The sequence below is a fragment of the Amphibalanus amphitrite genome, unplaced genomic scaffold, assembly GCF_019059575.1.
Source record: "Amphibalanus amphitrite isolate SeventyFive unplaced genomic scaffold, NRLGWU_Aamphi_draft 002203F_arrow, whole genome shotgun sequence".
Lineage (NCBI taxonomy): Eukaryota > Metazoa > Arthropoda > Thecostraca > Balanomorpha > Balanidae > Amphibalanus > Amphibalanus amphitrite.
In genome coordinates this window covers 26709-54648 of record NW_024883694.1, presented here as the reverse complement: position 1 = coordinate 54648, position 27940 = coordinate 26709, and the positions used below count along the sequence as shown (strand labels likewise).

General features: G+C 45.5%; 1 protein-coding gene across 1 annotated transcript in view; it reads right to left on the bottom strand.

Moving 5' to 3' along the window:
• Positions 1-804: 804 nt before the first annotated feature.
• Positions 805-27940, bottom strand: part of LOC122376586 (relaxin receptor 2-like) — a 44228-nt gene continuing 17092 nt past the window's right edge. Inside the window, exons 2-9 of the mRNA XM_043356473.1 lie at positions 14621-14755; positions 13981-14064; positions 9873-9987; positions 2659-2727; positions 2298-2369; positions 1778-1918; positions 1218-1283; positions 805-880 (exon numbers count right to left, since the gene is read on the bottom strand). Coding sequence (XP_043212408.1) covers positions 805-880; positions 1218-1283; positions 1778-1918; positions 2298-2369; positions 2659-2727; positions 9873-9987; positions 13981-14064; positions 14621-14755 — 758 coding nt within the window. The remainder of the gene's footprint in view (positions 881-1217; positions 1284-1777; positions 1919-2297; positions 2370-2658; positions 2728-9872; positions 9988-13980; positions 14065-14620; positions 14756-27940) is intronic.

Here is a 27940-nt window from a genome sequence, read left to right as displayed (position 1 = left end):
AGGTCAGGTCAAGGTCAGGTCAAGGTCAGGTCAAATTAGGTCAAATTTCAAAGTTAATATTTTTGCATAAAATGGGTATCGAATCGATGCAGCTCGTCACGGGGAGTTCAATGGTGGTCTTTGTTTGCCGTACGTGGTCTAGAATCGCTAAAAATTGAGTTAAAAATTTGACGTCATCATTTTTGAAAGTTTTTTTCGCTATAACTTGGCCAAAAAACGAGATATCGATCTGAATTTGGTATGCATTTAGAAGAGCGCTGGGACTATCACATATATTCCGGTTTTTTCCAAATTCGGAAAAATTTGGATTTTTTCAAAGTTTTCTAAAAAATCAATTTTTTGATTTTTTTTTGGTCAAAAACCAAAATTTTGAAAATCCGAGATAGCAGTTGTAGCGCCGCTTTTTGTCTACTAGACCATAAAGAACTTTGAAATTGCTTGATAACTGTAGATTTGGTGAGCGTTTCAAGATTGCATGTTTTTTGCTCATTTTTGCTCGAACATAACCTCAGTTTGACCTCAATAACTCCTGACCTAAGGTGACCTAGGACTTGAAATTTGGTGTGAGGTGTCAAATTGATGCCCGGGAAGGTACTGAAAATTTGGCGGCGCTGCGCGCCGCCGTTTTCTTGCTATTCAGGAAAACCCACAGGGGGGGCCAAAATGGCCCCCCCAAACGGGGCGAGGGTTAAACATTTCAAAATTGAGCTCCACTGCTCCTTCCCAACCTGACACTGAAACGAAAACAAATGATGCTTATTTGAACGATCTATGTGAAACACATTTTTATTCTTGAAATCGTACTCACAGCGTCTTCAGATGCAGCAGTTTCCGAAAGGTTTTGTTGGTGATGTGCCGAATCTGATTATCGTCAAGATGCCTGAGGGAAGTTCGTATTGTTCAATGGAGCTGAAACTCGCCAATGAGTGCAAAGTGGTTTCATTCGTCGTCTACAAATGGGATAAATAACCCTGAACTGGTTGACAGCCTAATAAGTATTGTTATTGACGAAGTGATTATTCCACTTCAAAAAAAAAAAAAATACATACATGCGACATTTTAATGAATGGATATTTTTTATAAAAGGAATCATGATTCCTTTTTTATAGATTCGACGTCCGTGCACGGATGTCTGTCGTTCACAAAACTATAGCGATAAAACCTTATAAGTGAAACGGAATAATTAAATGATGCAATTAAGTGGAACATGTACTTACAGTTTCTGTATCTTGCACTCTGGGAACTCATAATTTTCTAGAGTTAGTCTGTTGTAGCTCATATTTCTGGAAAAGTAAATGCAGCCGTGTATAGTTACTGGATACGTTTTGGCATAGACTACTACATACAATATAAACAAATGCACACGCGCACACACACGCGCGCACACACGCGAAACGAAGGGACTCAGTAGGTCTGGCTGTTTCTACGGCAATAGTAAAAAAAAAACAATCAGGTATCAGGAAAAACATCTCCCAAGCCAAAGAGCCGCATTGCGCGACTACTTTATTGGCTTGCGTCACCCGATTAGGGCAGCAAATTGCGACTACAGGAAAGGCTAGTAATAGTAACGCATTTTGCCTGATTGCGCCCCAAATTGTTGGCACTCTGCACGGTATGGCCACTGGCCAGGGACGTACGAAAAGACTACAGTTATCGCTATATTGGCGATAGCAAATTGTCTGACAACTGTTATCTTTAGCCTCCTCCCACCTGTGAATCGCCCCAGGGTATTAACTCTTCCGAGCTATCTGGCGAGTTTCTGCTCGCTGCAACTCACAGGAAGTGCAGCTGAGTGAGGTGTCCGATGGGCGGCATGTGGGTCAGCAGGTTCTGGTCCATCAGCAGCTGCGTCAGAGACGAGCCGGCGCCAGAGAACGCCATCTCCGGCAGACGAGTCAGCCGGTTCCTTCGCAGCAATCTGAACAGGGCAGACGGAGGCAACGGGATGTCACACAGACCAAGTTGGGTGCGGACTTGGCATGAAAATAAAGTTATTTGATTATATTAACAACCAGTGAAAGCGATGTTCCTATAAATGCATACTCATGCAACTGAACAAAACAACTCCTAAAAGTCAGGTTATAGCATTTCAGTGTATTGGGTTACTAAAACAATCTGACTGGTGGGGAAAACAGCTAACTTGCCAAATCTCTCTCTCTCTCTCTCTCCCTCTCTCCTCCCCTCTCTCTCTCCTCTCTCTCTCTCTCTCTCTCTCTCTCTCTCTCTCTCTCTCTCTCTCTCCTCTCCTCTCTCTCTCTCTCTCTCTCTCTCCAATTAGTGAACGGCGCCATACTTACAGCTTGAAAAGACTGTCTTGGTTTGCAAAAAGACCCTCCGGAATATCTTCGATGCCATTGTCATTCAGGTTTCTATGGAATAAAAGGTCAATGAATTAGATGTTTGATACTCATTGGGTTGCTGCACATTGCCGATGTAAAACAATTGTTAAGGTAGTTCTTGGTTTCAAGGGAGTGCAAAATTGTTTTGTCTTTTCCATACATTTTTAATGCAACATACCTAACATACCTAATACCCAGTTTTCACGTTTCGATTATTATCACTTTAGAAGTCACAACTTATCAATCATTTGTCTCAACATTGTTGATACATTTACATAATGCTTTTTCCAATGGTGAGCCGGTATTATCTGGCACTTACATCATCGTTAGTTTCTTGTATTTGTCCAGATCACCCTTGTGGAGGACGATCCGGTTTCGATGCAAGTACCTGAAATGAACCAAAGCATCAGCAGTCAGAATTGCGATCCATCATTCATCCAGACATAGATAACATGAACTACCTGGATTGGACACTCGTTTTTGGCGCGAAAAATAAGAGGCCACTTTGGCCTCTTATTTTTAATGACGTATTTTTAATCAGTATTTTGAGAGGCTGATCTCAGCAACCGCTGGGCCGATTCGCCTGCGGTCTTTTTTGTTGGGTAGCTCCATCCCTTCTGCCCCGCAGTTCACTTATCGTAGTGCATTCAGGTGACCGTCGTGGCACGTGGCACGTGAGAAGTTGGGGTGTTCCAAGTCGTTCTGCTGGAGTAACTATTTTGAGAGGCCTATAGCTAAGTAACCACTGGGGCGATTGACTTGCGGTAACTTTTGTAGAGTAGCTGTATCTCTTCTAACAAACATTGGATACTCATGATGAACGTGAGTGACCCCCGCTGCACGTGCGAAGTGCAAAAAACAGAAGAGGTGTTATATTTGTTCCCATTTCAGTAACTCAGCAACTACTGGGGCGATTTCGCTGACACTTGGCATGCATGTAGGCACCCACCGGGCAATGCATATCCGTATGTCATGGTTGGGGTGCTATTGCACGTGCGTACGTGCAGGGGTCGCTTCCAGATCTCGAGAACGGCAGGACCGATTGCACTCAAATTTGGTACACGATTAGAGACCGGTGAGAAGGGTGCCGTGCAAAAGTCAGTTGGGACCCATATTGCACGTGCGCACGTGCAGGGTGCCGCTTCCAGATCTCGAGAACGGCTGGGCCGATTGCGCCCAAATTTGGCACCTCGCAAGAGACCAGTAAGTAGAGTGCCGTGCACCGGGTAGGTTGTAGCTCTGCGCGTGCTCACGTGCTCACGTGCACACCCCTCTGTCATATCTCAGAAACGGAGTGACTGATTGCAATGAAATTTAGTGTGTGATTGGATGCTGGATGTGTACGAGTTTTTCTGAGTCGATGAAGGTGAGGTAATGCACGTGCGCACGTGCAGGGGTCGCCTCCAGATCTCGAGAACGGCTGGACCGATTGCGCTCAAATTTGTCACACGATTAGAGACCGGCGAGAAGGGTGCCTTGCGAAAGTCAGTCAGGACCCATATTGCACGTGCGCACGTGCAAGGTGCCGCTCCCACATCTGAAGAACGGCTGTATCGATTGCGATCATATTTGGGACACCGCAAGAGACCAGTTGGTAGGGTGCCGTGCACCGAGGAGCCTGTATCTCTGCGCGTGCTCACGTGCGCACGTGCACACCCATCTGTCATATCTTAGGAATGGACTGACCGAGTACAATGAAATTTTGTGTGTGAATGGGTGCTGACCGTGTATGAGTTTTTCTAAGTCGACGAAGTTGTGCTAAAGCAAGTGCGCGCGTGCACACCGCACACCCCATATTTACAGCTAAAAACGGACTAGCCGATCTCAGTAAAAGCTGGTGTGCGATTGGGAAATAAAAAAGTGCATTTATTGTATGCTCCAGCACTGAATATGCATGTGCGCAAGTGCACACACCAACATTAACAAGCTGAAGGCCGATTTCGATCAAATTTGCCGTGCGATTAAGGGATAAGGTAACAAATGCATTGACTGTGTGCATCAGAATGGGTGCGAGTATGCACATATGAAGGTGCACAATCCATTTTTAGAGCTGAAAAACGGGCAGAGGCTGGTGGTGATCAGATTCGGGTCATAATCGATAGCGTAGCTCGCTCAGACTGGGGATTTCAGTCAGGTCAGGTATATACCTGACCTGACCGTACTACCCAGCCTGAGCGAGCTACGCTATCGATTATGAACCGAATCTGATCACCACCAGCGTGCTCGTTTTGTCAGCTCTAAAAATTGGGTTGTGCATATTCACACTTATTCTGATGCACACAGTCAATGCAATTTGTTGTCTTATCCCCTAATCGCACGGCAAATTTGATCGAAATCGGCCTTCCAGTTTTTAAGCTGTTAATGTTGGGTGTGCTCGTGCACGTGCGCACGTGCATAAGCACACCTTCGCGACTTAGAAAAACTCATACACGGTCAGCATCCAATCACACACCAAATTTCATTGTAATCGGTCTGTCCGTTCCTGAGATATGACAGATGGGTGTGCACGTGCGCACGTGAGCACGCGCAGAGCTACAGGCTCTTCGGTGCACGACACCCTACCAACTGGTCTCTTGCGATGTGCCAAATATGATCGCAATCGACACAGCCGTTCTTCAGATGTGGGAGCGGCACCTTGCACGTGCGCACGTGCAATATGGGTCCCAACTGACTTTGGTAAGGCACTCTTCTCGCCGGTCTCTAGTCGTGGGACAAATTTGAGCGCAATCGGTCCAGCCGTTCTCGAGATCTGGAGGCGACCCCTGCACGTGCGCACGTACATTACCTCACCTTCATCGACTTAGAAAAACTCATACACATTCAGCATCCAATCACACACCAAATTTCATTGCAATCGGTCAGTCCGTTTCTGAGATATGACAGAGGGGTGTGCACGTGAGCACGTGAGCACGCGCAGAGCTACAACCTCCCCGGTGCACGGCATTCTACTTACTGGTCTCTTGCGAGGTGCCAAATTTGAGCGCAATCGGCCCAGCCGTTCTCGAGATCTGGAAGCGGCACCCTGCACGTGCGCACGTGCAATATGGGTCCCAGCTGACTTTTGCATGGCACCCTTCTCGCCGGTCTCTAATCGTGTACCAAATTTGAGCGCAATCGGTCCAGCCGTTCTCGAGATCTGGAAGCGACTCCTGCACGTGCGCCGCACGTGCAATAGCACCCCAACCATGACATACGGATGTCTTTGACGGCGGGCATTGCCCTGTGGGTGCCTACATGCATGCCAAGTTTCAGCGAAGTCGCCCCAGTAGTTGCTGAGTTACTGAAATGGGAACAAATTTAACGCCTCTTCTGTTTTTTGCACTTCGCACGTGCAGCGGGGGTCACTCACGTGCATCACGAGTATCCAATGTTTGTTAGAAGGGATACAGCTACTCTACAAAAGTTACCGCAAGTCAATCGCCCCAGTGGTTACTGAGATTAAGCCTCTCAAAACAGTTACTCCAGCAGAACGACTTGAACACCCCAACTTTTCACGTGCCACGTGCCACGACGGTCACCCATGAACGCACCACGATAAGTGAATTGCGGGGCAAAAAGGATGGAGCTACCCAACAAAAAAGACCGCAGGCGAATCGGCCCAGCGGTTGCTGAGATATCAGCCTCTTAAAACACTTATTAAAAATCCGTCATTAAAAATAAGAGGCCAAAGTGGCCTCTTATTTTTCGCGCCAAAAACGAGTGTCCAATCCAGGTAGTTCATGTTATCTATGATCCAGAATAACTCATTGTCGGATGGCTTCATTTATCTTCAGAAGATTCCCTTTGTGTACGTACGTGTGTTAAGTTGTATTCGTTTCTATTTGTTGGAGGAAGAGCGTTGATAGCTTTAAATATATCAAGTAATATTCTAGCATGCAGCATACCCATGGCTTTATAACGCCCATTGCCTACTTGTGAAAATGGTACATCTGCTATCAAAATGGAGCCTTGGAGCCTTTTACTGATATGTATATTGTGTAATAGGATATATGTATATGTGTAATAGGATATACCTACAGGATTTCTTTTCTTGTGTGTGCATTGCTATCCTGAGCCAGCAACTATAGATCGATAATTAAATATGGAGGTCTAATATCGCTATTCGCATTTGATGTAATAGCATTTGGAGCTTGAATGCGGATAATTGCCTACATGTAATGTAATTTTATTCCAACGCCAGAGGATAAAAGGCAAATTTTCTTGGGATTGTCTAGCATTCATCAGCAATCACATAGACAAAGCTCTGTCAAATAACTATATGTGTAGTTGCTGAGTTTTCAATCAAGCGTCATTGTGGCCATTTTCCTGTGCTTAATTTCGGCTTAGCCGGCTATGTTCATCATCACATCAGAATTCATATCTGGTATCAGCTATCTATACGCTATTGAGCTGCGATGATGCCATTTAGCTTTCATTCCGCATGCCGTAGGCAAAGCGTCCTTATGGGTGCCAAAGTACGGGGCACGTGACTGCCCCACTGCCGCACATGAGTCTAGCTGACCATGCCAGATCCAGGAATCGGTAGCTATTTTATTGCACAATGCACATCTAGCACATCTGAAGTGTTGAATTTATATTTTGCCTACAAACGAAGTTAAGATATAAGTATCATTAAAAACAGAGTTTTCTCAAAGAATGTAAAAAAAAAAACGTAAACTTGTCATCGATTCGCTTTGTTGAAACGAGCAACGTGTATTCATCATATGAATGAGACACGATATTAGCGGCAGCACTTAAATATGTAGATTTCCAGTTGTGGCATCACCTAGCAAGCTAAAGTGTTGAGGACAGCTTGCATACTTCAGCTCCAAGTACAAAAACGATGTCATCAGCTGGCAACTACACGGAAAGCACCTCTGAGGCCTCTTGGAACCGTGCAAGGGAAGCATTGCACCAGTGCGGTGTGATAAAAAGGAGGAATATCCCGACTAGCAAAGAACGATGACCTTGTTTCGACTTTAATTAAATCCCTTCCGACCTAAATGACATCAGCACTATCAGGTGCGGACCTAAAGTGGCTCTCATACCCGGCCTAAAACATATGTTGCAACGGCACTTGACTTGCTATCCTTTCCAATGCACATTGCATACCTACATGCATGAACAATTTGCTGCGCTAAGGGAGCTACGAGTGCAGTTTTCTCACCTCTATCTCGAATGAACAAATGCGGGTTAACTTCTGACAGAATTCAACCAAACACAGCATAATTACACACGTACGTAATTAACTGTAATTATGATTTAATCCTTCAGCCATATCGAAAGCCTGAAAGTTTAAAGGTTTGCCCACCATGCTCTTCGCTACCTTTGCATCATCCAAAAGCACCTGTGATCTAAAACGGTCGGTATGCGAGCCCGGATTAGTCCGACCTCACAGCCCGCAGCTCCAGTAAACACATACCCTGACGCCACCCTGTGAACCCGCCCTCAGCCCGCGGCCTCCCGGTAGTAGCACGTGTTACACCCCACTCTAACTGGATCGCCCTAAAGCGCGGTTCATACCGGAGCTCGTCGCCGCGTGCCTGAAGTGTGTTACACCTGACCAGTGACGCTGACCGGTTGGGGTGTCTAAATAGAAGCTCTATTGCTGACCTCAGAGTGTAGACAGGCGCTCTAGTATCCGCCTGAGCGCTGGAGGGGAGGTGTTTGGAAATGCCCGGCCCGTGCTGGATGTTTGAGCCACGGACCGTGTTTGACAGGGTTCCGCCGGACGGGCGTGGAAAGACGGGAGACCGAATCAACCGGATCTAGTCCCTTTCCTCACTCTTGGTAGCAGAAATACCTACCACATGGATGGCCCAAATGAATTTGGGTATTCTTTTTTCGAATCGGGCCTTTGTTCGATACCTACATATATAAGCATTTGAACAATAACTTTGGATTCCCAATCACTAAGTACATATTTATTCATCACCAACGGATTTTTCTAATTGTATGTCATATATATAACAATAGATATGAGCACTGAGCAGTAAACAAGCATTGTTTTATATGTGGAGCACTTAGCAAAGAACTGAAACTATGAGCATCCCATGATTAGAACGGTGTACTTCTTCAAAGCATGCCCCTGAACAGCTTCCATTTCGCCTGGAGGTCAGGAAAATTAGCAGCCCATCTAGACCTCATTTAGATTCCAGTGGTTCCAGAATTCTACTTCTGGAGTTATGAAACTCAGTTGCCCGTAACTTTTCGGCAAAGTTGACTGCCTAATATATATTTTTCTTTGTCGTTGAATGAAGTGTTTTTCCCGATGGACCAACTGCTGCGTTTCCTCAATTTGATGTTTGATCAACATACCATTATGTTCGAACTTAATTTTCGCCAGCGTTAATCAAAAAAAAAAAAAAAAGAGGAATGCTCGATATCAGAAGCAATAATAAGTGTGCTTTGTAAAAGTAATTATTACAGACACATACCTAATTGTGTGGGCTATTGTTGGTTTTTAAAGAGTACAAACACGCTCAATGCAACGAAAATGACGTCAAGTATAATAAAAGGCTTGCTGTTTTAATGACTTCACTAAGATATCAATAAACCAGTAAATACTTGCTTTACAAGAAGGGCTAAAAACTTGATTTTAACGTCAATGAACACAAAGTCATTACTATGAAATATCTTACATGGAGGCCTCCCGGTCTTAATTGAAAACTGCTATCTGCAATAAACCGCGCTTATATGTTAGATAATATTGCACATAAAGTTCATGATGCTCCGTCTCCTTTCATTAGACAAGCAAGTATGAGATAGAGTGGGCACTATTGCCAACAGCTATCAGCTGGCTCTGCAGACAATGCACACTGCACACACCATGCATAATGACAGTCTAATGCCACATGCATCATGCATGATCTTCAGCACCCGATCAAACTGGACTGGACTTCAGCCTGTCCAGATACCGGAAAATGGATCAACTCGGACCGTGGGGTACTGGGAATGTGATTACATCGTCGTTTACTATGCAAATGGGGCAATGACATTTTGCATGCGTAATAACGCCGGTTTGTGCTGTCTTCCGACTATACTGACTATACTGATTATGAATCGATAAGCATTGTGCGCCATCGAACGTGCATCACTGTAGGTATATGGAATCAGTATGAGTACTATGATAATTTGATCCAATGAAACGGCTTAGAGATGCTCAACATTGGTCGTATGATAGCTGAAAATTGTTTATCAACAGCAATTTATCAACAGAGGAAATATAAGGGGTGAGGCTCATGGCATCCTACACCGTCGGCGGATTTTACTGCCGAGGATTTGAAGCGGGACGGTATGCAGCGGGACGGAATAACTCGTATTGGTCTGATGTTGGGACTGATGTGATCTTACAGGACAGCAGACGTCCGAGTCAGGCTTGACGCTGTTTGTAGCTGATGGTAACCAAGAACATCAATGGGCGTGACGTGGGGGCTGAAGTTTGAAAACATCGCGTGGAAAAGACCAGAGTATAGCCGGTTCGACCCTTTACATATATCGCCTTGGGTTCGATTGACACTCTCCCGGGGCAGCATACGTCACGTACGTACTTACATGCGCGTGACGTTTGGACTGACGTTGCCCGGTATCCGCGTCAGTTGTCTGTCGTCACACTCCAGGCGAGTGTTGTAGACACAGTTACACACCGGCTGATTGTAGTTCTCCAGTTCTGATGCACATGGAGCAAATGACTGGTAAGAAATTTGGGCACAGGTAACCTGTATCGGTACCTCTCGGCAGCACCTGTAGTACAGATGAAAACTATGTACTAAGGAATCGACTAGTAGGGGCATTCCACGATAGATCGACCAAAAATAAATAAAATCTACACCCTCATACTTTATTTTTTGCTTAAAATTGGTCTAATGGGTTGTGATAGGCGGGGAACCCAGCTGTGGCAATGATTTTTTTCTTCGAACAACGGTTTCCGAGAAATAGCCTCAGGCAATTCCTGGAGGTCACGCTGCAACCCTATGTTTGGCGGCTTATAACTCAGAAATTATTGGTTTTCTATGGTAAAAACTTTAAATGGTTCAACTCGCAATCAACCAACAAACGTTTTGGCTATCTCGGGTTTTCGATTTTTGAAAATTTTGATCACGTGACATCTTGACCTTTTTTCGAAGAGTGACCTAGATATTTTTCCAACTGAAAGTCGCAATTTTGTCTGATGACGATTAAAGCCTTATCAGTTGTCATTCATATGCGATAATAAAAAAGTGGCTTTCGGCCTGCGTTGACCTCAGGTCAGGTAATTTTTATGACCTTCCCATTATTACGAGCGGGAGCGACAGCGACATCTCGAGAACAAATCAAGATAGCGACAAGCGGTAAACGGCACAGGGTACACATGGATAAGGTCTACAATTTTTACTCAGGTCATTTTCAGTTCAGGTCAAAGATGACGTCACAGAGGTAAAAAGAAAGTCGAAATGGCGGCACTACATATATAGGGGAGAGTGGGGCAATGGCGACACCATAAGCATTTTGCTCAATAGCTTAGCTGTTTGAAGCTATTTTATGGTGATTTTGACTGTGGTTGTAGCCAAAGGAATAGGCTTTCAGATAACACCCAGTTTTAGTATCTCAGATCACTGATGACAGATTCAGAGCCTACGCGAAAATGTGGTGAAAAATGGAGGTGCAAAAAAGCGAGGGGTAATGCCGGCCACTAAGTGCAATAGCACAAAAAGTCGAAATATCGTCACTGGTATTCATCCTCAAACCGTTCTTTCGATGGAAATTTAAGTGAGAATTAAGAAACGACAACTGTACTCAGCAGTTAACAGTGCATTGCACTGCAACACAACACTGCACTCGCTGCAACACAACAGCGCGGCGCCAACAGAGCAGCAAACTAACACAACCGTAAACAGCAAGCAAACTAACACAGCCGTAAACACAGCAACCCGAAACGTTGAGCTTTAACGACAGAAGTCGCAAACAAAACCGCGTGGGGTCATTCCGGACACGTGTCCGGTATTACCCCGAGGTCAGCTTTATTTTAAGAAAGCAGGCAGCAGTCAAAGGCATTGTGTCGCAAACCCCTCACATCCAGCAGTCGCCTAAGAAAGGCTTAATTGAAGGTCATTGCAAAGCAGCACTTCTGAAAATGCGTTAACCCTCGCACGACCAGGCCATTTCTCATAACACGAACGACCAGGGGGGGGGTTGTTACGACCCCCCCCCCTGGCGTTTCGAAACGGAAGGTCGTAGAGCTTAGCGGAAAAAACCAACGGATTGCTCTCAACGAGATCTCGCGATTGGTGGTATATTTTTTGGTCCTAGGTCAACATTTGACCTACTTTTGACCGGTCAAAGGTCAAATTTTCGGAAAAATAGACTTTTTTCAACTTTCGGCGGCGATTGCGGCAAAACGGTGGGAGATATCGACTTGAAACCTTCACTATTGTGTTCCTTGATCAATTCTCTATCGTTTGGTATGTATTTCGTTTCCCTAGCTCTAAAAATGGCGCGTTGGGAGCGCCGGAAGTCGGCAAGGTCACAGTCGGCGGCAGAAATTCGAAAAATCAAAATTTAAATTTTTGAAATCTGATTGTATTTTTGGATTTGGGAGGTCCATTTCCTCCCTATAGAAGCTAATATTGCTGCATATTCCCATTGAGGTGACAAGAATTAGCAAAATAGTGGTTCGGGCGCTTTTCAAAAATAGTACCGGACGCTGTTCCTCTTGTGACGTCATAGCTCCGTGACCTGACCTGACCCGGTCAAATTTCTTATGCCATATGATAGCCAATACTTGCCCCAACATGCATGGGAAGTTTCATCACGATCCATCAACCGATGTTCGTACCACCGGCAGGAAACCTCGGGCGTTGGCACTCAGTTTGTGAAAATCCGGCCGGAGGCTGTACCTCTTATGACGTCATAACTCCGTGACCTGACATGACCCGATCAATTTTTTTTCGGCAAAAGATGCGCAAAGGTTGCCCCAGTGGGTATTGAAAATTTCAGCCCGCTACGACAAGCCGTTTAGCGTGCACTTCGAAAAAACCTCAGGGGGGGGTTGATACAACCCCCCCCCTAGGCGTTCTAGGGTTAACACATTTCACAGTCAGCAAATAGATGCAACAAAAATTAAAAATCAGATACGAAAAACACATTTAACGCTATAAAAATGAAAATAATGGAGCTACCGTGACAAACTTGCACCACGTGCTAGAATGGCGCTCAACTGAAATGTAAACAACATCAGCTGATTAGTGATGGACAAAGTACTCACAAGAGATGGGTGGCCGGCATTACCCACTGTCCGCCATTGCCCCGCTCTCCCCTATATTAAGTTTTTCTCGAATAACTTTCAAAGTATCACAGCTAGTAACAAACTAATAGCACCATCGTGATCTTCTCGTCGATCCGCATCGAAACATGTGTATGTTGACCTCGAAAGGTCAAGGTCAAAAGTTGACCTTAGGTCACGTGACCTTAAGGTCATCATATATATCATTCGATGGGCCTTGACGAGCTGAACACAATGAGCCTATCCGCGCGGCTGTATCTCAAACCTGTAAGGAGTTATTAGCAAAAAACATTTGGTGACCTTTACATAATGACGTCACATGACCCAAGAGCAACGCCACAGTTGACCAAGAGCAAAAAAGGTCTCAAGGTAGTCAAAGTTAGTCGTATATGAAGTCACTCATGGTATATTAGGCAATTCCGACGCGTTTTACTGTAAAAATAATGGAGCTGATTTTTCCCCAATTGACTTATAATGGGGTGGTCAAGAAATTGACCTGACCTTAGGTCATCGGTATTGAAATTCAAAACGAACTGGCGCTAGGCGAAAGCAAACGCATTGGTGCCTACTCTACGTCTCTTTCTTTATTAGAGCAAAAGGTACAGCCAAAAACGGAAAATTATTGTGTGTTCAACGCGTGGCCTCGGATGACCTTTCAGCGGGTCACTGATACAAAGCTGCACCAGTGCCATCAAATATAGCCTAACTCAACATGATTCAAAAGTATTTGAACCGGTCAGATGCGTTTCGGTGGTAGCCGATATTTCTGCCATTGACTTATAAAGGACAGGTCACAAAAATGACCTGATCTCAGGTCAATGCAGGCCAAAAGCCAATTTTTTATTGTCGCATATGAATGACAATTGATAAGGCTTTAATCGTCATCAGACATAATTGCGACTTTCAGTTGGGAAAATATCAAGGTCACTCTTCGAAAAAAGGTCAAGATGTCACGTGATCAAAATTTTCAAAATCGAAAATCCGAGATAGCCAAAACGTTTGTTGGTTGATTGCGAGTTGAACCATTTAAAGTTTTTACCATAGAAAACCAATAATTTCTGAGTTATAAGCCGCCAAACATAGGATTGCAGCGTGACCTCCAGGAATTGCCTGAGGCTATATCTCGGAAACCGTTGTTCGAAGAAAAAAATCCTTGGCACAGCTGGCTTCCCCGCCCATCACAACCCATTAGACCAATTTTAAGCAAAAAATAAAATATGAGGGTGTACGGCTTTGGTCGATCTATCGTGGAATGCCCCAGTACTTAGGGTGCCATTAAAACCCAATCATGAATTGTATCTAAGGTGGAAGTTTGTCAGATTGTCTCATACTTATGTTTTCTTCTTTAACGCACTCTGTTGACATCAGTTACATATTCCCCTTTTCATAAACAAAACTTACGGCAGGAGTCACGATCGCCGAAGAGCTTCGAGGCGTTTCCGTACAATCTGGGATCGTATATGGTTGTAGCTATCTTCCCCCTCTCTGAAACAGCCAAACAGAGTCATTTACGCGCCGTGGGGCCTCAGCAGAATTGCCTTCAAGACGTACCGACAGTCGTAAAATTGTGATAAAACTACACCAAAGCAGCAACATATTGTCAGGGATGCAGGCAATTTATTACATTTTGTGCATTCATCACAGTACACTGATATGTTGTTGCGTTCAATTATAAACGCTGATGAAAGAAGAATAGACAAGGTAATCAAAACTTAACCTAGCTACAAATGAGTATAAATCCGCGCAGGTGTTCCCAACGATCGGTGTTAAATGTTTATATTATTTTTATAATGAGTTCAACTGAACCACTGCGACACCACTCGTTAAAAAAACGGGCCATGTATCACTGAAGCGGAAATAGTTTGTGTGCAGTGTCAGTGTGCACTGGATAGACATGTTACGTTATTTTGCCGATACTTCGTACGAGCATTCAGTGAAATATCCTGGAATGGTCAACAAAAAGCACACGGATTTTTACACACATTTAAGTGCTTTTAAAAGCGAAAGCCGTCGGAGAACGTGGAGCGATTGATGTACTCACTGCAGAGGTCGACGCCCTCGTCCTCTCCGTTTTTGCAGTGTCGTACTCCGTCGCAGATGAAGACCTCCTGCAGACAGTAGCGCGCCTCACCGCTGCGCAACTCACAGACGTACTTGGTACCCTTCGGGCAGACACCTGTGAACAGTCAGACGGCACAGTTAATTACCTCGACGATATGGTGATTACTGGGTGCTGGCTCCTGGATAATGGTATCAAGTGTCTCTTTTGTGATGTTTTGTCATCAGCATTTACCACTGTCCAGTCTCATTCAACAATGATGCCTGTTCATGAGTGTTGAGTGTTGTAATCACCACTGTGCGGATAGCGCTAAAGCATGAAAGCCCACGACCTGGCAGTGGCACCAATAACTGGAACAATGGCAGTTGGTGGCTATGGCTCGCGGCCGACTGAGCGCAATGGTTGACGTAATGACGCCATACGTCGTAGGTGAGGGTCACATTAGCGTCAAAGGTGGGACAGGCGAACATTAGAGCGATGTCAGAAAGGTATGACGGCTGGCCTTATCGCACTGTGCAGCTTCTCGGCAGCACTGACCCAAGACAAGGAATCAAATGTATGGCGAGTTTCACAGACAGAGTGGTGGTGGCATGCTAATGCTTTTCATGGAATTCCTGAGATCGGAAGTAGCTGTATGAAATACTTTCTAGTTTCTACTTGTATTGCTGCATTTTGATACAGATACGGACAGAGGATATGACACAAGACCTCATATATTTCTTGAGCATTGTAGGCATCATTGTAATTTCCTGGCAGGTTAAGCGCCCTTTAGAGCTTTTGGCACAAACAGTTCAACATTTTATCAGAGCAGACCAAAAAACCAACCAAAGCGGCATCTGAAGCTACCACCTCCCCAGACGATCTCTCGTTACCCTGCCATGGACGGCCAACGTCGGCCCTTCTCGTCTATCGGCAGCCCTCGCACCCCCACATCATTACGAGCTGCGTGTCCGAAGGAGGGGGGGGGGGAGCGTCTGATTTGGCAGCGATCCATCCCCCGCCCCTTCCCCTCCCCGGCAGACCGAGCCAACGGAGATACGCACTCTGCGTGGACGTGGCTGTGTGCCTGTCTGTCAGCGTCTCGGGGGGGGGGGGAGAGGGAGGAGGCTGGGAAGTATAGAGGCCATACATAGCCACGACTTATAGTCACTGGGGAGTTGAAGACGGCAAGCGGCAGTGATTACTTCGATAATGCTTCAAGCAATTGGGTTAGGTTAGGATGCGGCTACGCTACATGCTTAAATATTTACATCGACAGCAACCCAACAACAAACCCGGATGCGGTTTACTCTATCAAATTAAAGTGACATACTTACATACGTCATATGAAAGAAAGCATGATTGAATGTTTCGTATGATATATCATGAAAGAGCATGTTGCCACTTAACTTTTTCTTTAAGCAACTACTGTTAACGCCAGACCCCTTGAGACCCTAATTTTTCGCGATTACTTTTAGGGGAAGCGGGGGGAGCACCGCCACCTTAAGCATTTCTGCTCACCGAGCTGATATGCGTAGTAAAAACGAAGCTCTTTTGCATTCATGTGAAAGTAGGAATGTTTTCCTACATGTTGGCATAGTTTCCAGCGCTCCATTATAAAATTTCGCTACTTTACAGACGTCGAAAACAAGTCCTGCATTTTTCGTCCTCCAAAAAATGTGCGGGTAGCACCGCCACTGATGGCGATGTTATCCACAGATCGGCCTTACGGTGACAGCCACCCTTGGAAGGGTTACTGCTGTCTGAAATAGTAACTCAAACTCATATAAGACACACAAGAATTGGTTGTTAGTTTGTCACAGATCAGACTGTTTGTTGCGGACAATATGCATACAAAGCATGACAAATTCACGTTTATTTCGAAACATCCAGTGAAGTCAAACGTGAGGTTAAAAAACAGACGACGTTTGCGGCCTAACTAAAGCTCTTCTCCGAGCTGAGTGAATCATCATTGCGGCTTTATCCATTTTGCCACCCCTTGGGGTAGCACCGCCGAGCATGGCGGTGTTACCCCACTCACAGTCATGGACCGACAACGCCCCGACAGCAAAACAAGCCGGGACGCGATTCTTCTGTAATTCCTTTCTCAACAAAGAGCACTTCATGCCCTCAAATTTAGCGTAAAAATCAAGGCATTTTGACTTGAAATGACCACTTACTTGCTGCTCAAACATGCCAAATGATTACAACGATGGTTTGAAATTCACAAAATGGGCAATTGCGATCTCAAAATCAAATAAATCTGAGCGAAACCTACCTCACGCGGCGTCCCGTTTCCGTTCGGACACCGAAATGGCGGGTGTTTACATTTACAATTCAGAGTTTTGCCGATAGAGAGGATGGCGGTGTTTCCCACATGGCGGTGCTACCCCCGCTTCCCCTAAATGCGTGAAAGAATTTCAACCAAGCTCAGGACATGGCCGTTTCAAGACAGGCCGAAACTTTTACAATTTAGATATTTTATCGCCATTTCAATGTTTCAGGCACTTGTCATTGACTTGTAATGTTAACTGTTTTTCCATCCTGGATAGAGGCTTTCTACGTCATATGACATTAGGCTCCGCCCACGACTGCGGCATTGACCCGTGCCCATCAGCGACCTCTGTACAAACGACACCCCTGCCATCTGTGAAGGACTATGAATTTCGCTGACGCTTCACGTGCTATGAGTCAATTGCAGCAGACGGTCAAGTAAATGTTAGGCTCTTGTTGACTCTTGTATATAGGACCAAGAGGACCATCACTCCTCAACCTACTACTCAGTCGTGCTTCGAACAAACGTTAACGATTCCTAACAAATACGATTTTCGATGTAGGGTATCTGTGTGAAATACGAGCGAGCCGTATGATGTGAAGCTCAGGCAATTAACTTATTATTGCGTTGTTCGATGGTTGCATAGCGATGTCAATGACAAATCGCCAGCTACTTGGTGACATCCGACATCCCATTATCGCATTATCTGCAACGCCATAGGCTTTAAATACAGGTGAATATTTCCTAACCTTATGTCAGTTATATGCCATCTGCCCGTCATATGCAGCTTATAAAAAAAAATATATATCAGCGAACATATCAGCATTGTAGAAGCAATGCGCATTGAGCATTTATGACTCCTTAGTCATCATGTCGCTCTCTGGGCACTGTCGGCCAAGACGCTACGCACAACTCCGCCGGCTTTCGGCACCGCTCGACCGTCGCCCGTCCCCGCTCCCCGCCACAGCGAGAGTGACCGCGCGCCGGCCCGAAACCGCCGCAGGCCAAGACCACAGAGGCGGGGCTTAGCTGTGACGTCATAACGTATCACAGACTGACTGGTGATAGCCTCTACACACCGGATGAAAATCTTGCTCGAAATTTAACATTACGAGTCAATGACAAGTGCCTGAAATATTGAAATGGCGATAAAATATCTAAATTGTAAAAGTTTCGGCCTGTCTTGAAACGGCCATGTCCTGAGCTTGGTTGAAATTCCTTCACGCATTTAAAAGTAATCGCGAAAAATTAGGGTCTCAAGGGGTCTGGCGTTAACAGTAAATGTTTGTTAGAAACGCCTAATAGGCGTCACCGAACATTTTGATATCCAAATTTATATTAATCGATTGTCTAGTGCACCATTGTACAATTGTGACGTCGAAAAGCGCCACAGCGTCCAACGCATTTGAGATGCAATATCCGTCGATGCGACACTGATCAGTTTCGTTCAGATTTAATTGAAACGGCGCTTCGAGCTGTCGACACTCATAAAAAGGCCCCTCGCCTCTTTGAGACGTGCCGGCCTTTGGAGTCCAATGGCCGGGCTGACAATCGCCCGTTCTTTTATCTCTGCCGTTTCCACCGACCGAAGCCAAGCGTCGCTGGTCGGTCGGATCACTTCCGATGAGAAAAAATAGAAAAGGTGGCACGTTTTCAGTGGAAATGTACATTCCAGGGAAACGCACCGCCTGCTATTCTCAAAAGTGAACCGTGTGATTTACAACTTCAAAGAGAATGCGACATTGAGCATCTTTTATGGCACATTTCTAAGCTAATTGATTGCCTGTTCAAGTAAGCATGCCGAGGTGTAGCGAGGTACGGAGTAAAACAAACGAAAAAAAAAACAGCTGAAACCAAAACTTGTCCCATGCAATCAGAAGCGTCTTCCCTTGCCACGACAAGCGAGGAGTGGTGTTTCTTTCTCTGTATACTTTCTTCGGGACCCGATCACCTTACATTGAGTCAGCTACGATTTAAAAAGATTCAATTATGGTCACGCTCCCCCTGATCCCATAAAACCCGAAGAACTCAGATGAACGGTGGAACTTGTTCGGTGGAGCTCGAGTCACCCATCCAATGTCGTTGAATTCAGACCCAGAACACTGAGCAAAGAATTCTTATTCTGCAGCTGCTCCCTCGAGCGTCAAATGTCAACATTGTCGTGCCTTCACTTCGCATTGAAGCGGTCACGCAAATTGGCAATACATTTTACGCATCACTGTCAGTGAGCGCGATATTACTTCTTGTTCTACTATGCAACAGAGCCGTTTGCGATCCGTTGTGTACCGTGCGTCACAACTCACATTACATCAATTGAAACTTCATTCGATATTCGTATGCGACATGTCTGCTTGAATCTCTTGGGAGGATACTCTTGATATAAGAGAGAAATATGCGCAGACGCAGACAGGCGATTGGACGACCAGATCATCCTGATCTTCATTGATCAGTTATGACTGAGCCCGATGAAGACGGAGAACCAATCACTTCCTTCCTCGCGGAACAGGGAAAACAGGGAGGGATAACGGGTAGAGTGTAGCCTATTGGCAGTGTGAGATGCTAGCGAAAGGGAGGAGGGAGAGACAGAGAGAGAGAGAGAGAGAGAGAGAGAGAGAGAGAGAGAGAGAGAGAGAGAGAGAGAGAGAGAGAGAGAGAGAGAGAGAGAGAGAGAGAGAGAGGAGAAACTCTCTCTCTCAGAGGAGATGGTAGAGCCTCTGTATCTCCTGTATCTCTCAGAGGAGATACAGAGGAGATGGTAGAGCCTCGAATGGGGCACGGAAGGGACACCGAAGGGACACGGAATGGAAAGACTGAGGTATCGAGTGGAGAGAGAAAGGGTCAGAATGAAAGAGGGAGTGGCAGGTGGGAGGTATAAAGAGGAGAGGGAGTGCGGGGTGGGAGGCACCACCGAGGAGTGCAGGGGGGCGCAGATCACTGCCGTCCCGCTGACAAACCGCTGACGCTCGCGGCTCGGTCGCTGAGCCGGCGTCTAGCTGAGCTCCTCTGAGCTGTCGGTGTCTAATGACAGACAGACGCTCACACAGAGGGGAGGGGAGGGGAGAGGAGCAGGCCGCACCCTCGCCTCCCCTCGGCAAGTCACGGGAACACCTGAGTGGCAGTGTCGGCCCCCGGTCGCAGCCGGTGACGAGGCTCACCCGTCTGACCCCAGGTGACCTGTCTGACCCCGTGTGACCTGTCTGACCCCAGGTGACCTGTGTGACCCCGTGTGACCTGACTGACCCCGTGTGACCCGACTGACCCCGAGTGACCTGTCTGACCCCGAGTCTCCCACGCCGTGCCTCCGCTATACGGTCACACTGCACCTGCTGACACAGTCTCGGTGGAGGGGGTTCATGGCTCACCGGGGAACGTGCTGATAAATTCAACATCCATCTACGCCTCACTGGCGCGGGACAAAGGGCGTGAGCCAGAGGAAAATATTGAATCTTTGAGAGGACCTCCATACTGCATAACTATGTCTGCAATGTGTGTTTGGATTTAAATGTCTGACTCGTATAATTGCTGACATATTTAGAGGTGTGCTCAATGCTCACAATATTGCTTACTTTCTATGTACAATATAATGGGAGAAATGTGTAGTTACCACACTGAGAGCTGTTTTGATTCCTTTTAAGCATATTAGGGGAATTGGTCTAAAACAACACCCTGATCATTTCTCCGAATATACCCCAAATGCACTTTCTTTAAATATCACTCTGAAATTCTTCTAATATACCCTACACTGAGAATCTTTTTGATTCCTTTTGAGCATATTAGGGGTTTTGGTCTAAAACAACACCCTGATCATTTCTTCGAATATACCCAAACTATACCCTTGCTCTTTAAATAGCTCCCTTGAATTCTTCTAATATACCCTAGTAAGTACCGAAGAGGAAAGGAATATGATTCCTGTTCTATTCCCTGCGATACCCACAGTACACTCCTTTTAACCTACCAAAATACCCTTACATCGAAACCTCTAGTGTTCCCTCTAAGCGTATAAGGGGAATATTTTGCAAACTATACTCGCATTATACCACGTAACACTCCCGTATTATTCTGTGATTTCCATCACTGATCTCAATGTATTCTTGCATTAGACCCCACATAAACCCAGAAGGGAAAATAATAATGCCCTAGGTATATTCGTCGTAGAAGCTTGCTCAGAAACTGTCTCCTTACTCTCAGCTCCCTCGTCCGATTTCCCTTTATATATCGTAACACATCCAAAACGAGGGTTAAGGTTCTATCCCCAGCAGGGCGCGTATGGCTGAATAGCCCAGCGGGGCGCGGGTTAGTGGTCAGCAACACGTCCAGGGAGCGACTGCCCGTCCTCCTCGCCCGCCCGGCCGGCCAGTCCCGGCCCGCCGACCGGTCACCGCCGGAGGCGCCGAGCGGCACAGGTACGGTATCTGACAGTAGCGGCAGAGACTGTACACTAGGGTATATTAGAAGAATTCAAGGGAGGTACTTAAAGAATGAGGGTATAGTTTGGGTATGTTCGAAGAAAATGATCAGGGTGTTGTTTTAGACCAAAACCCCTGATATGCTTAAAAGGAATCATTTGAGGAATCATTTGAGTATTTTAAGGGCATTCCGCCAGGAAAACGGCAGAGTTATAGGAGCATGACACACCATGATCAAAGGGAATAGAGAATCGTTTTGGTTGTCAGTGCACTTCGATGAAAGCAGGCATCGGTAAAATCTTTTTTGAAAGGATTGCATTCCCAATCCACATTCCTAGTGCCGAAGTGGATTGCATTCCTACCCGCAATCCCCTTTTTTCACTTGGATTGTGATCAAATCCGCAATCCTTTTTTGCAATCCTGTTGTATTATTATGTGCACTAGTGGATCTGGGGGAGGGAGGGGGGCATAGGGCCGTGCCTCCATCCCCAAATCACCCATTTCTAGTACCTAGTCTTGCGAGTAATTCCTATCTAAGGCACAGGTATTTTTTATGGGAAATATTTTTTGCCTGAAACACCCCCACATTTAAACCTCTACCCAACCAGTGTTTTATATTTTAAAACTCGCCCTCAAATACGTAATTTTGCCCTTCCTATGTAGTTCATCAGCGTGTATTATTTTGAGCGTTTAAATTAAAAGCGTTTAAATTATTTCAAGTTTCGATGTAAAGCCCTTCATAGCAAAGTACATTAAGCCGATGAAGCCGATCTCATAATTTTCAATCGCAACAAACCATTTCAAAGCACTAATCAAACACAATCCGGATTGGATTGCAAAAATTGGAAGTATGATGCAATCCAATCCGCATCCTGTTTTTTGGAATGGATTTCAAATCCAGGTGCAATCCACCAAAAAGGAATGCAATCAGGATTTTGCAATCCGGCAATCACAATCCTACCGATGCCTGGATGAAAGTACTTACATCATCAGAATACCTATTTAACCACATTTATCGTGAATGTCTGCTTGATTTTTGCTGCTTTGGTTGATTGATGATTCAGCGCGTTCAGCGCTATCCCAACGAAGTATCCTTACAGAACTCATGCCAGCTTCCTTGAGATATGCTCAGTTTTTTTTTTTGCTTTGATAGTTATGATGTTAAAATGTTAAACAAATTCAGCTACGCAGTTGTCGCCGAATCAGCCGGACAGTGTCAATTTCGTCACGTCTGGCGTCACTCTAGGTCTACCATGTGCCGTGTTTTCGGATCATAAATGAATGCGAAACATTGAAAACGCGGCTGCTTCCTCGTGTCAAGATGAGCGACAGCCCGACATTTCTGGAAAGGCGGGAGATGGTTTCATAAAGCGAATAATCAACAACGAAGAGAAACAGTAGCTGCTTTGTATGAAAACAAGACAGTCAGATGTTTGTCAAACAAAGGCACGGCTGGATGGCTTCCACTTTCTTTATGCAGCTTATGCACTCAAAGTTTCGCCATTTCCGGCAGGCTTCGCAAGTGTTACAAAAATTAAAGCAATAGCATATGGATTTGAAAGGTAAAAGGAGCCATTAGGAATGCATCGTGCTATCCTTTTCGAGGGGTAAAATCAACTTACAAAGTCTAATAATCAAGCCATGCCATCTACGGCAGCAGATGGCAGTGAGTATACGGGTACCTACACTACGGCAGTGAGTATACCATTGGTGCATAACAGAAGTAAGGACTAAGGAGAAAGATACATGCAGACGAGAATGAGAGAGATGCACCTATATGAAGAGATAGAGAAAGAGGGGGAGATAGAGAGAGATAGAGAAAAACAGAGAGGGACAGAGGGAGAGAAAGAGCGAGAGAGAGAGGGAGAGAAAGAGAGAGAGAGAGAGAGAGAGAGAGAGAGAAAGAGAGAGAGAGAGAGAGAGAGAGAGAGAGAGAGAGAGAGAGAGAGAGAGAGAGAGAGAGAGAGAGAGAGAGAGAGGGAGAGGAGACAAGGACAGGCACAGAGACAGAGGAGACAGAAAGTGCATATTCCCAGAAGCTTCCTCAATGAGAAGAATTGCTATTCTTGCAATTTTAGTAGCGTTTCCGTTACATCGGCACTCTGATGAATGTATTTTCCCTTCATATAGCTTCCCTTCATAAGCAACTTCATATCCGGTATCAGCGATGCCATTCCTTGGGATTTGTCCCAAGATCTTGGGATTTGAACATTAACATTGGGATCTTGTGATTTGCACTGCATATCTTGGGATCTGGCAGAAGCTGATTTCACTTTGTCTTCTCATGCTGTCGAATGCTTTTTCCTTGGTCGATAATAGATTTAGGATGGATTTGCCTCACGGACGGTTAATCAAACATGTTGAAGTAACGGACGAAGCTTGCGATGTTTCTAGCAGGCATTATCTTCCCGAGATCGCAGGATTATTTTTGTACCATTACTTGTTATGGGTATAGAAGCAGCTTTCAGTCGCTGTTCGCAACTGGCGCTCATTTGTTTAATTTCCAACTACCGATCAACGGGGATGGGTGGTTTGGCGGCATGATGTTGGGTGGCTATGAAAAGCCTTTACAAACATTATGCCTAAAAAATATTTCAGAAAGCGGCTCCCGCACAAAGCGTTTCATTTTACAGTTTTGCTCTATGGAGACTTATCCGTTGACCGCGAACCAAAATAAGGGCAATATGTCTTTGACCTCGGAAAAGTGGTCACCTGACCTCTGGGCTTTGCTGGACCAAAAATAATCAAAGCGTAACCTTGCGACCTTCACAACACTGCTGACGTCTTGTAACTATATAGTCCAGGGGACGAGTTAGGTCCTCATTTAGACTCCCTCCCCATCGTCGGCTTGAAAATTCATGGGCCCCAGCGGGCACTGGCTTACACGCAGATTCACAGCATAGGCTTTTCGATTTCGGGATTCACATAAGCTTTTAAGAGCTTGTTTTGGAGACAATATTTCAAAACTCAGTGGTGGAAAAAAATCAGCCTCACCTCACCTGACCCTAGCTTCTCCAAATGTGTCACGAGACAAATTTCGAAATAAATCCAAAATGCCACAGACTTCGTTTCCAAGAAGTTCTAACAGATTCCGACTTTGTGTTTTGGGTGACCCACCATTGACGGTCGACGAATGACCTGACCATAATATCAGATACCACCGGCTTCATGTTGTCTAGGCCAGCATCTTCATTTTTCGTGAAGCTCTTATACTCGGTCAGGAACCGATCAGCTGTAGGAGTCCGATCGACCCCCTCACCCTCCCCTCCCCCCGGCCTCTAGGTACATTAGCTGCACTGTAAATACGCCAATAAGGACAGGGGTGGACCCGAAGAAGAGAAAGTTGAATACTTAACACACTAATATGTCCAAAATAAGCTATGGATTTACTTGGGGTACTCCTAAGGATATGCGATGGGTAGTCTTGGGATTCGAGACGAGAATCTTGGGAAATTCTGGTCGAGATCTTGGGATGGAGCAAAAATGTGGATGGCATCACTGTCCGGTATACATTTTTTTAACCTGTTGGAGCATGACCGTCGCACGCCTTTCACTGCAATTTTTCCCACTACCCAGTCGATCACGGTCGGCGGCCAAAATTCCGTTCGTGCTTCACCATTAGCCGGGCGGCTTTCAGCGTCTGACGGCACCCCTAGTGGTGCTCCGCGGTGGCCATTGAGCCTGATGAATGGGTGACACCACCAGAGTCGCCGCCAATCCTCTAGAGTTGACCAGAGGTGACGCCCGCCCGAGCGAGCGACTTTAGCGAGTGTCATTTGAGCGAACGTCATTTGAGCGAACCATTTTCAGCGACTGGCAGCTTAGCGAATATCAAATTGAGCGATTATCAAATAAAGCGATTACCAATTTAAGCGAAAACTATGTTTCAGCGACATCTTTTTCGTCGACTACAGTTTGAGCGACTGTCACTTCAGCGAAACACTTCATCGTCCCGTAACAGTGTATTTTCTATTTTATTTTGCGAACGTACGTACAACGAATGTTTCCGGAACTTTCATGGTTATGCGGAACTGGATGGCGGATGTCACGTTCAAAGTTCAGACATTAAGCTCCAAATTTAATGCAACATTTCTCAAAAATTCCAGCGGTTCGATTTCACCCCCCCCCCCCTGCTGTTTGCCAAAAATGATGACCAAACGTATGTTCAGAGATTGCAGCACATATCCAGCACATATGTATTGCTTGTGCTGTTTTTCGCGAAATTCCCCCGCTTGAATTTGGATCAGTTCCCCATGTTGTACAATTTGTTCTTGCCCCAAGCAGCGTACGAATTTCCAGATATTTGGGTGAGGTCCCTGAAACATAGACTAGATCCCCCTGTGCCGTCCCTCGAGTTTATTATTGGTCCTTGGCATTCCTTCCATCGTCCTATCACGTTCCACATTTCCAGATCAAGGTTGCAGAATGAGGCCAGATATTTTTGTGGTTTCCATTCTTAAAAGCAAATTTTTGATTTGCCGCGCGCAGCTTGAAGCATGACACATACCAAGCGGGTATTCCAAGGGCAAGAATTTCCGAAAAGTAGCAAATGATTGACTTCCGTCGCGTTCGGTTTCGCTGTAACTGTGTTCGCTCAATTGGTCCCCCATTGACCTCCACATATTCGCTCAATCTGGTTTCGCTGATTCTGGTCCTCGCTTAAGTTGATAATCGCTGTGATTGAATTCGCCGACTTGACAATCGCTAAAAGAGTCAATCGCTTTAATTGATAATCGCTGAAAAGGCTTCGCTCAAATGTCGTTCGCTGAAATGACGCTCGCTCAGGTGTCGCAGAGCCCCGTGAGAGAGGTGGGCGGCCGTCACCCGCACAGCAGGAGGGGGTGGTTCAGCGGGCTGCGTGTTAGGCGGGAAGAACGATCATGAAAAAGGCGCTATTAACGATTGAAACCTTTCATTACGTGGCAGTTGGGTAATGGACAGGCAGTATTTACCTACGGTGCGTGTGGTGCGTGCTAGTCTACAAGCATTTAACGGGATCTACTGTTTCATTCATATTTATCAGTATTGATGATTGATCCTATACGTTGCAGTTTTCTGGCCTTTGTGTAAAACTCACAATGTTGGAGCATTCCGTCGGAAATCCTGGGCCGTTCCAAGCCTCCTCAAGAAACACGAGCTGTGCGGGACAGCATCGTCACAGGCGCTGGTCACTACTGCCATCTAGCGACTTGGTTGTGAACTATTCTTGTTTCTGTGCAAAACGCTCATGTTTGCAAACTAGCTACAAGGTGCGGGAACTTAAAAATATCCTCCCAATAGTCCGCGATGATCGTTTGCACCTTTTTTCTTCTTTTTATCTCTCTCTTGAATTTTCGAAGAAATCATATCGGTTATTTGGCCGTCACTACTAGGGGAAAGTGGGGTAGGACGGGCACCTTAACCTTCCAGGCGGTGGGGGGGGGGCAATTTTTTGCCCCCCCTTTAGTTTTTTCGATATATCTCGAGAACCGCTGCGCCGATCGTCACCAAACTTTCAGTACCCTCCCGGGAGCAGCTAGCGCACATGGTGACCAAAAATTTTTCCAATGGCTATGATAGGTTGGCCGCTAATGACGTCAGAGTGACGTCATTTTTGCCATTTTCGACCCCAAAAAAGGCTTCGCGGAAAGAGCTGTCAGGCCTACAGCTTTAGAGATACATAAAAATGTTTCAGACATAAAAGGTGTGGAATCAAAAGGGCTACAAAACTGCTATTTCGGTTTTTCGATTTTTTTGGATTTTGACCCCCAAAAATCAAAAAATAGATTTTTCGAATATAATAGCCAAAAAATCCAAAAAGTTTTTTGAATTTCGAAAAAAACCGGAATATATGTGATAGTCCCTACCGCCTTCTATCTACATACCAAATTTGAGATCGATACCTCTTTTTTTGGCCAAGTTATAGCGAAAAAACTGTTCAAAATTGATGACGTCAAATTTTCAAACACAATTTTTAGCAATTCTAGACCTCGTAGCGCAAAACAAAGACCACCATTAGACTCCCCGTGACGAGCTGCATCGATTCGATACCCATTTTATGCAAAAATATCAACTTTGAAATTTGACCTTTTTTGACCTGACCTTGACCTGACCTCCACCAGAAAGTGACCTTAACCGTACCTGATGGTCTTATAACCAACACCATTGAGTTGGAAATGAAAAACTGGCCATAAAACATGCATCGCATAACCTTAGTAAAGTTGGGCTCATGTGGTGACCCAGGGTGACCTTTGGTGACCTGACCTGTGACCTGACCTGGTATGACCGGTGACCTCTAATAGCAACATATGTACTAGACAACTGACGCCTCATCGCTGATTTTTGACAAAATGCGTTTTACTCGGTGTTATAGCGCTTTCCCTAGAAGCCCCGTGAACGGTGAAACATTTTGTCTTTGACCTGACCTGTGACGTCATCGGTGACCCCGAGGTCAATGAAATTTGGTTTCCCTCGACAAATTTGACAGGGCTATCGAACGCCGTTTGAATTTTCCGGATCCGTCCAGTAGTTTCGGAGATACGGGGGGGGGCAAAAAAATGCCCCCCCCCCCCACCGCGCGGAAGGTGGCTGGTAGGCCCTTCGCCTGCCGGGTTAACTTTGGAGCCATTTTACGGCTGGTTAGAAACATCATAGAAACGGGAA